This window comes from Trifolium pratense, linkage group LG1 (genome assembly GCF_020283565.1).
Source record: "Trifolium pratense cultivar HEN17-A07 linkage group LG1, ARS_RC_1.1, whole genome shotgun sequence".
In the NCBI taxonomy this organism is placed as follows: domain Eukaryota; kingdom Viridiplantae; phylum Streptophyta; class Magnoliopsida; order Fabales; family Fabaceae; genus Trifolium; species Trifolium pratense.
The window spans coordinates 16,166,402-16,175,872 of record NC_060059.1 but is presented as its reverse complement, the minus strand read 5'-3'; the positions used below and the strand labels follow the sequence as shown (position 1 = coordinate 16,175,872).

The 9,471-nt window shown below is 31.6% G+C and overlaps 1 protein-coding gene across 1 annotated transcript; it reads right to left on the bottom strand.

The window, feature by feature from the left end:
• Positions 1-2,657: 2,657 nt before the first annotated feature.
• Positions 2,658-8,620, bottom strand: LOC123907936 (alpha-galactosidase). Its single transcript, XM_045958417.1, has 15 exons — positions 8,571-8,620; positions 7,828-7,886; positions 7,655-7,711; positions 5,507-5,541; positions 5,185-5,288; positions 5,011-5,086; positions 4,795-4,853; positions 4,440-4,505; positions 4,242-4,325; positions 4,044-4,108; positions 3,674-3,756; positions 3,485-3,575; positions 3,315-3,364; positions 2,974-3,114; positions 2,658-2,885 (listed from the first exon to the last, which is right to left on the bottom strand). Exons 1-15 carry the CDS (start codon positions 8,618-8,620, stop codon positions 2,796-2,798), a joined length of 1,110 nt encoding a protein of 369 aa, XP_045814373.1. The 3' UTR covers positions 2,658-2,795.
• Between the last annotated feature and the right edge of the window lie 851 nt (positions 8,621-9,471).

The window sequence follows — 9,471 nt, the reverse complement described above, 5'->3', positions numbered from 1 at the left end:
GTTAAAAAGAAGGACTCACCATGGACTTGTGCTGATGTGAGATTTAAATTGAATTTTATTGATAAAAAAAAAAGGACTGCACCAAAACAGTCAAAAAATGGATTGCACCATAGAATCTCCCTTACTAATATTACATTGCATTTTTATCCACAACACGTTAATTATTTGCAAGGGTATATTTGTTGAGGACCTTTCTGGGACACCTAGTGCTACTATCGACTCTCCGTTAATTTTAATGAAATTCATTTCTGCTGGTTTAAAAAAAAAAGGACCAAACTTATGTATAGTTTCATATACACAGTTTTTACTGTGCTAGATACTTGGGGAAGTTATTTTTATTTAAAAACATTTTTCTTTTTCTTTTCTTAATTAAAAAATATAAATAACTACCTTTTTGTGAGAGGAACAGGAAAAACAGCATCTAAAGAAATGCATATAAGTTTTGTTATCTGCAAGTAAAAAAGATATATCATTGGGAAAAATTCACATATTACTTTTTACTTTTACCGATCAAACACCACATTTAAAGAGATAGATTATTATTATTTTATTTATTTTTACTTATGATCCTTCTATTTTGTTCACTCATAAAATTGGTTTTCCTATTTTAAAATCAACCACTTTAATTTTATCCATTTTTCATATTTTTGGACTAAAAAATAATAATGTATCCTATACGAGCTTGTTCAAAAAAAAATGTATCCTATACGAAATTATCACCACTTAAGATCCCTAAAAATTCGATTTAAATATAATATATCATCATTTTAAAATTCAAAAATATGAAGGAGGGACCAAAAAGGCGTGATTTGTGATTTCTTTGTTGCTAATCCCTTAGAGTTATTAATTTATGATTTCTTGTTTATTTTCAATTCATATAAAACATGATCATGTTCTTGTAATGAATGAGCTTACATGTAAAAATCTATGCTTATGTTGTGTTGTTTTGTTGTTGATTTTCATGAAGTGGTTTTGAACCGATACATGATTTGCAGAAATCATGAACCGATATATGCATGGCATGAACCGGTGCATGGGCCCACCTGAGAGAAATCCAATTAGTATTTTGAGCCAGCTCATGTCTAGGTTGAACCGGTGCAAGATCCTACCTGATAAACTTTGAACCGATGCAAACCAATCTTGAACCGATGCATGAACTCACTTTGAAAATCAGAAAAAGAAAAAAAAAAACTTGAACTGGTGCATAACTATATTCTTGCACCGATACAAGCTGTATCTGGGAAACTTGAACCGGTGCATATCCTAGGGTTGAACCGATGCAAGTTATCAGAAACAGGTGATTATTTTTCATGGTTAATTGATGAGTTTTCAAATAATTCTTTTCTTAATAAACTTAGTAATTAACTAAGAATATGATGTTTTCCAATTAAAACGGATTAGTGATAAATAACCAAAGTATTAGTAGATGGTGGAGAGTGTAGTTGAGCGAAGTTAGAGTTAGTTAATATGAAACTACCTAATCTCTTAGACAAGGAAATATATTGTTGAGTGAAGTGATTAATTGTGTGTGCGATTAATACCTTTGATTATTGTGTTTAATTGTAATCATAAACCTACTCTATTTTGTGTCTAAATTCTTGGGAGTTCATATCCGCAGATTGAGGATCGGTCTCTTGGTGAGTCTTAAGCTGTTGGTGATGGAACTGTCTTCCATTTTTGTTTATTAATTTTCTTTTTAGCTATGATGTGTATTTTAAGAGACACTCTGATACTTGTAACATCAGGTTGGGTGTACTCTTAGACCTTATATTTATGTATGTGACATGATGATTTGGGGATGTATGATCTATGAATATTTTAGATTACATGACATGAACTTGTTTTGATGATAACATTTGAGTTAAATATTGTTTAAATTAATATTTTGTTGCTGTTGAATTTCTTAGATGCTTTCATGTCATGTATATTAGTTGATTTAAATGTGACACCCTAGTTGTATGTATTTTAAATTAAACATATTAGCATCGTATGTTGTTATCAGGAATAGGGTGTTACATAGTTGGCATCGGAGCAAGGTTGGTCCATTTTGGACCAAGTGTCATGTTTTGTGTCTTATTACCCGTGTAGGCGACATGTGTGTTGACACTCCTGATACTTGCGGATTGTTTGGTACATAATATGGCTGCAAGGTGTTGAAAGGATTTTCAGGGCAATGACATGTACCAATGCAGAGAAAGGTTATGTTGGCCACTCACATGTTGGCGGAAGAGGTGGAGAATCACACTTCAGAGGCTATAGGGTGTAGGAACTCTAATTACTTGGGAAAGTTTTAAGGAGGTGTTTTTGGGAAAGTATTTCCCTGTTGATATTTGCAACGAAAAGGAGATTTAATTTTTGGAACTCAAGCAAGGGAGTATGTCTGTAGCTGACTATGCAGCTAAGTTTGAAGAGCTGTCTAGATTTTGCCCACACTACAATGATGTAGGAGCTGAAGGGTCGAAGTGCTTTAAGTTTGAGAGCGGATTGCAATCGAAGATTAAGCAATTCATTGAATTCCAAGAGATTCGCCAATTTTCTATTTTGGTGAATAAGAGCCGACTTTATGACGAGGATAGACAGGGTAGATCCACACCCTACAAGAATGCAAGTGAGAAGAAATCAAGGGCCAAGATCATGGCAAATACATATTGCCATGATATCAAGCAAGCCTCGATGCTTCAAAATTACAAATGCAAATAGAAACATTAATCCAACATATATATGAATTTATTCTAGTACATCTTATTGAACATAGATTTGATTGAACTATATCTTCAATTCTCTTCCACTTGAAACTAGCTCGTGGGAGTTAGAATATACATTTTACAAGCATGTGAATCTAACTCGGCTGAGATTTGTGATGAAATTGATGGTTGTGTTGAATGCTGCATAATTTATAATTAGAAATTATTAAAATTGTAGAAATATATATCATCTAAGAACAATATAAGGTCAATTATGTATATATCTTACCTCCCATAAATCTCTTGCATCAACGATGGCTTCTGGTTTCAGACCTATATCACACCAAGATGCAGTCACTGTTGCCTTTGATGAGCTTCTATTCCATAAAATCAATGCTACCTTGTTTTCACTAAGAGGGCCTGCCCACACCTACAAAATAATGGTAAAATCTTGTTATGGTAAAACCAATGCTACTTTGTTATTCAATTACAGAAACGATTCCATAGATTTTCGCTCTATCATGGTAAAATCAGGAAATCAGGAAATTAGACTACTTTAAGTAATCGTTTCTTTTAAGGTGGATTTTCTAGCCACTAGACTATTTGACAAAAACAAAATCAGGAAATTACCTCCAAATCATTATTACTTTTCACTTTCTTTCCTTGAACTCCTAGTCTATCTGCAATAGAAAAAAAAAAAGGTGATTTGGTAGTTTTATAACATATTAACATATAGAAGAAATCAATGTTTTTGTTTTTTTAGAAAGTCATGAATTATGTTTTCATTCATACATTTATACCTTGGTTCACTGCAATAACTTCTGAGTTACTTATTAGTTCATATGTGGTACTATCCATTGCCCGAATATCACAACCAACCAATAAAGGAGCCTATTGATAAATACAAAAGAAAACTAGTTGAGTTCAAAATCAAAATACAATATCTTTAAAGGATTTCAAGTAAATATCTAAATTTTATTTCATGATACCTTAGCTAAAGCCCATATGCTAAAATGAGAACGATATTCTTCAGTAGACATGCCACCATTTCCAACTTCAAGCATGTCGGGATCTAATAATACAAAAATTAGTTAATATATATATATTATCCAATTTTGTACATTATTTATGTGATATTTGGACTAGGATTTGATGCAGTAACTACATCAGGCAATTACTTGTATGAGTCATCTGATCAATAACTGACGACCGTTGATGTTTAATCAATGACTCTAACTGGAAACTGCGTGTAACTGCATGTTGTGAGTACAACAGCCAAATCCATATCCGTCCACTACTTTCGATTGTTAAAATTACACATAACAATTAATTGTGCAACTAGCTAGTGTAATTAATTACCATTCCATCCTCCAGGTCCAGCATATGATGCCCATCTATCATTTGAATCTGCTATTGAAGTCATGCTAGGGAGGGAATAAAGTCATTTGATCACAATTTAGAAAATGAAAAAAAGTAACCAAACAAGACAAATAAATATTAAAAATGAATGACATTGTAAAATATATGAATATGAGTTCTCATTTACTCTTTTCTTACCTATTCCAATTATCTTCAATATCTCCCGTTGTTCTCCAACTATTTCCCACACTTTTTGCCCATGTTGCTGGATCTTCCCATCCCCTATGTTTCACAAAAGCATTTAAAGGGAAATTAAAAAAATGGAATAATAATAATAATAATAAAAATAATAATATATGTATGAGAAACATCATCATCATCATCATTTCAACTAACCATTCACACATAGATAAGAAGATCTGCCTTCCAGATTTTAGTAAGGCTTCACTCATTGGTGGATACCTATTTGACAAAATGTATGAAATTATATAAGAATTACTTGTTGCTTATAAAACTTTTAAGCATGTAAACCCTATTTACATCCAAGGGAATTAAGGATTTAATTTATATACATTGATAGCGTAAATTTCTTTTACACATACATCCAATCAAATCACGCTAAATAGATTTTTGTTAAGAAATTTTAGGAAGTAACATGTAAAAGTGGCATTAGGGTATGATTTGATTGCATGCATGTGTAAAAATATTTTACACAGTCAATATATAACAATTAATCTCGTTGGTTAAATACCTTTCTTTAACGCTTATACCGTTGTTTTCACAATTATCATACTTCAAATAGTCAATCCCCTAAAAAAAATATTAAATCAGATCATTATTGTTTTTCTCAATAACAACAAAAATCAGATATTTGTTAAAAAAATTAAAATTATACATTGAATATAATTTTGACAAAAATGAAAAATAACTTCCAAATAATGTAATGAATATATATAGATCATAATACCCAAGAAGCAAATGTTTTAGCATCTTGTTGTTCATGTCCTAGTGATCCAGGCATACGTTTACTACAAGTTAGAGTTCTGCATAAAAATTGCAAGTGATCAATTATAAATGCTTGATAATCATGTACTTATTAATTAACTTGAGTAAAAAGATTAATTAACAATTGTTTTGTTACCCAGCATCTGAGTAGATCCCTAACTTTAGGCCTTTGCTGTGAACATAATCAGCTAGAGCCTTCATTCCTGAAGGAAATGTTGCAGCATTTGGAACCATATTTCCCTAAGGTCATTTTCAATTAATCAGAACCTTTGAAGCATATATTATAATATAATCTATACAATTTTTATTAAATTACTATTCTTGTAGTAATATATAAAATACAAAAACAAAGCAAACAAGAAAGACATACATATTTTCATTATAAGAGGAGGGGAAACTGTTAATTTACTAACAGAACAAAAATATGCATATCTAAATTAATTTTAAACATTAATCACCTCTGAGTCTCGATTGAGCTCGGCCCAACAATCATCTGAAAAAATATGAAGTAAAAACATATTAAAATTGCTATGTCATAAATAAATAAATAAATAAATAACTACTAGTCGATTGTGTGTTGATGTGTGTCAGTGTTTTCTAACATTTTTTTTGTCAAGTAGGCATATTATTTTTTTCCTATAAATGCATATATTCACTTTTTTTTTTTTTTTTTTTTTGATAAGCAATATTTGAATCATAAGGAGTACAAGGGGTACTCAACCCTTACAATTCAAAGGTAAATCACCTTAGAGACAAACAAAACACACAACATTTCATGAATGTTTGTGAGATGATGCCTTTGTTGAATAAAACCGCCATAATTGAAAGTTTATCAAGCAACAATCTCCACCAAAAAATATTAACCTTCCATGGAATATTATCTTTAACCAAAGATTTTTCAATGCTTCCGACGTGTTAATCAACCGTCTCCTTTTTGCACTCCCTCCCCAACCTCTTATATCCAAATAAACAATCTTCATTTATGAAAAGATTGTTGGTGCTCCCTTCTAATTCTTTCTACTTCGTCTCTTTTTACATTGTCCTGAATTTCTTGGATACATTTCTCCTCAGTACTACCTTTAATCCCTCTCTTTTTATTGCTTTTCCCAACTAGCGACGTAACTTCAACCCCCAATTCTAAAGCGCCTTGCCATACTTTGGATGCTACTTCCTGCTCATATTTCTTCAGAAATTTTTTGTTACAATTTCTTATGTCCGAGGAATTGATCGAACTACAACAAAGGATATCACCTGCAGAAGAGATAGAGCACGCCTGTTTCTTTCCATCCCTGGTTTTGGATGGTGAGTTTCTCCTTGTAACAACCGCGTCGGCAAACTGACGAATTGAATTATCATCCTCGTTTGAATGGGAAGGGCACGCAACAGAAGGTGTAGAAACATAACGAGAATTGCGTGATTTAAGGCTGTTAACCATCTGATATTGTCTTCTCAACGAGGCCGAAGGAGGTAGAGAATTTTGAATGATTTTTCCTTTACTTTTCATCGCGCGCTGATTCTTTTTAGGAGTTTTCACTCGTTTTAGGCCACAATTCAATTTGTTGTAAACATTTCTTGGCCCATCACTATACACTCCCTTCTTCACCTCCTCCTTACCTCCACTGTCTCCCTCTACAAATGAACTTGTCTTTTTATTACGGCTCAAGTCCTCTGATTTGGACAGGTTTCTAAAAGCACCCCCTGTGACAATTTGTTGTGAATTGATGGAAGGAGCAGGCCCACCTACCACAACCTTCTGGCCCAGCCCTTTTCCACAATACACATCCAATATGTCCTCCTTAGATATATCCCCTTCGTGCCACGTACTCCCCCCTTTTGAATTTAAAAGTGCTATACTTGGATTAGTATCTCCATTAATAGAAAAAATTGAATTCTCCACCCTTTCCTCCCTTGCCGTAAACGTTTCCTCAACCTGATCATGGTCATAAAAAGAAGAATTATTTGCATTAACTAGAGAATTTAATGCTAATAAATTGTCCCCTTCCCCCTCCGTTTCGCCGTCCAGATCCTCCGCCGCCGCCAACAACCTCCGCTCCTCCTCTTCGTGATCCTCATCACCATCCTCCGATAATATTCTCCCATCCTGATCTTGCGGCCGAGATAACATAATTCGCATAGGACCGTAGGAATCCTCAATAACTCGGAGATGAAAATAATCATCATTGATTTTCACATCAATGAATTCATCCACTTTTTTTTTTTCTTGAAGTGGAGTAACTTATTAATCTTTACATTAAATTGTATAAGTACTTATTAATCTTGATGTGGAGTATGTACTAATAATGAATTGATCCAAGTGGTAAGGGTCTTGATCCCCTTAAGTATGTGGTCAAGGTTCGATTTCTGGCTCATGGGTACCGAAAAAATTCGGTTGGGAGGGGAGAACCCACCTTATGTGTTCCACAAGTTCTCCAACGAAGATTAATCATTGCTAACGACGGTGAAAACTTCGTACTAATATTGTGGTAAAGAAAAAAGTATATATGTATATGGGTAATGTAATCAAGTTAAATCAAGCCATCTTTACATGAAAGTGTATATGTATGTGTAATGTAATCAAGTTGAATTAAGCCATACAATGGACCTACCTAAATTAAGATATTGGTACCCCAAATTTGATAGCCCCGATGACACCATTGCATCAGCTGTGATGATCAAGAAACATAAAATAAGTCCACATTAGTTTGTTTGAAATTTGGAGGCACAACATGTTGGTGCAAAATTCATTTTTTTCTGTTCAAGTTGATGACATAATAGTTACCTGTTTCTCGAACTATGTTTTCATTAACATCACAACCAAAGTGATTCCAGCTGTTCCACCTGATAGATTAATCATAATATATTACGTACTATCTTTTATTATGTTTCACGAATTTAAAAGAACATTATAAAAATTCACATTAGATATATTCTTTGTTCTAATTAATGCTTTGTATGATTAATGTATTTATCCATAAATTTTTATTCGATGTTTGAAAAGTTAAGATATATAACATCAATATAATTACTATTTTATTTGTTGATATTATACTTTTTAAATGTCAATATTATACTCTTATCATTGTTTTATGTACAACTCTTAAAAATAAATGGTATATATTTAAAAATAAATGATATATATTTGAAGATGAAGAGGGATCTTAGGTTTTTTTTTTTTTTTTTATCAAACATTGATCTTTCAATAATAACTAAATTTGCTTGTATCTTTTTATGTATAAATTTCTCGTGAAAAACGCGATCTATTCGAAATTCCTGTTTGAATTTAAAAAAATAAAAATTCAACATGAATATCTAAATCAAAATTTAGATAAAAATTTAAATAGAATAGAACTGATCAAATAACCAAATTAAAACACAAAATTTAGTACATTAGTACAACATGGAAAATTAAGAAATTTTTCTTTTTAAATAACAAATTATTAACATGCTAATTGTTATGTTAGTTTTTTTATACCTTGTCTAGACTTGAATCCTGATAAGAAAATTAAGAAAAGAATATCTTACCCCATGGGAGGTGTTAGACCAAGTCCATTTTCAACCAAGTACCTCCTCATTACCTTCTCTTTGGACATAGTTTTGTTACCTAATAAACGAGCATCACTTGCATTCAATAGCACAAAGATGCACAACACAAACACTATAGTCATGGGTCTAATTGCCATAGTAATGCAAAATAATATATAAAGTTAAATGTATATGTTTATGTATGTGTGTGTATGTTTGAATAAAATACAATTAAAGGTGCTAAATATTGAAGAGCTTTTGTATATATTAATGTGGTGTCAAATAATAGAAAGAGGGTACTATACTATTCTATTGTATTGAAACCAAAGGATCGAAGAAAGGTAGAGGAATGTGAAAAATAGAGGATGTGCATTCACAATTTATAGACTAAGGTTTGGATGTCATAATTTAATGCAATGAATCAGCTTATCTAGTGGATACATATATACATATAGATACGTCTCTATCCTTAAACCGATGATGCATCATGTTTGTTGCTATCTTTTTCTTTGTCTTTTGTTTTTTTATAAACTGAAGAATGTTGAATTCAATGTTTTTGCTATATTACAACTGAAATTTCGGCTACATATGATCCTAAAAACCTAAACTGCTTTTCTTTAGTAAGATTTCTAGTTGCATTTGGTCCGACTTATTTTTAACCTAAAAGTTGCTTTAAATGTAAAGCTATAAATGAGAGTTTTATAGTTAAAGTTAAAGTTGTTAATTTGATAAAAAAATTCTGATCTCCAAAATTGCTTTAAATTTTACACTTTTTTTTAAAAAATTTCTTTTGCTTTAATCTTTTAATTCATTTGAGAGAATATATCTTTATTTAATTTTAAATCAACAAAAATTTTAACAAATGATTTTATTATATTTAATATTATTTACAGTCGGCATT

What these genes read in the sequence shown, in the direction of transcription:
- LOC123907936 (XM_045958417.1), bottom strand. Translation starts at nt 8,620, where the DNA reads ATGAGGAGGTACTTGGTTGAAAATGGACTTGGTCTAACACCTCCCATG. An exon ending in GGTATAAGCGTTAAAGAAAG is followed by an intron (nt 4,506 to 4,794) that starts GTATTTAACCAA and finishes TTTGTCAAATAG; the next exon opens with GTATCCACCAATGAGTGAAG. An exon ending in ATTGAAGATAATTGGAATAG is followed by an intron (nt 4,109 to 4,241) that starts GTAAGAAAAGAG and finishes TTCCCTCCCTAG; the next exon opens with CATGACTTCAATAGCAGATT.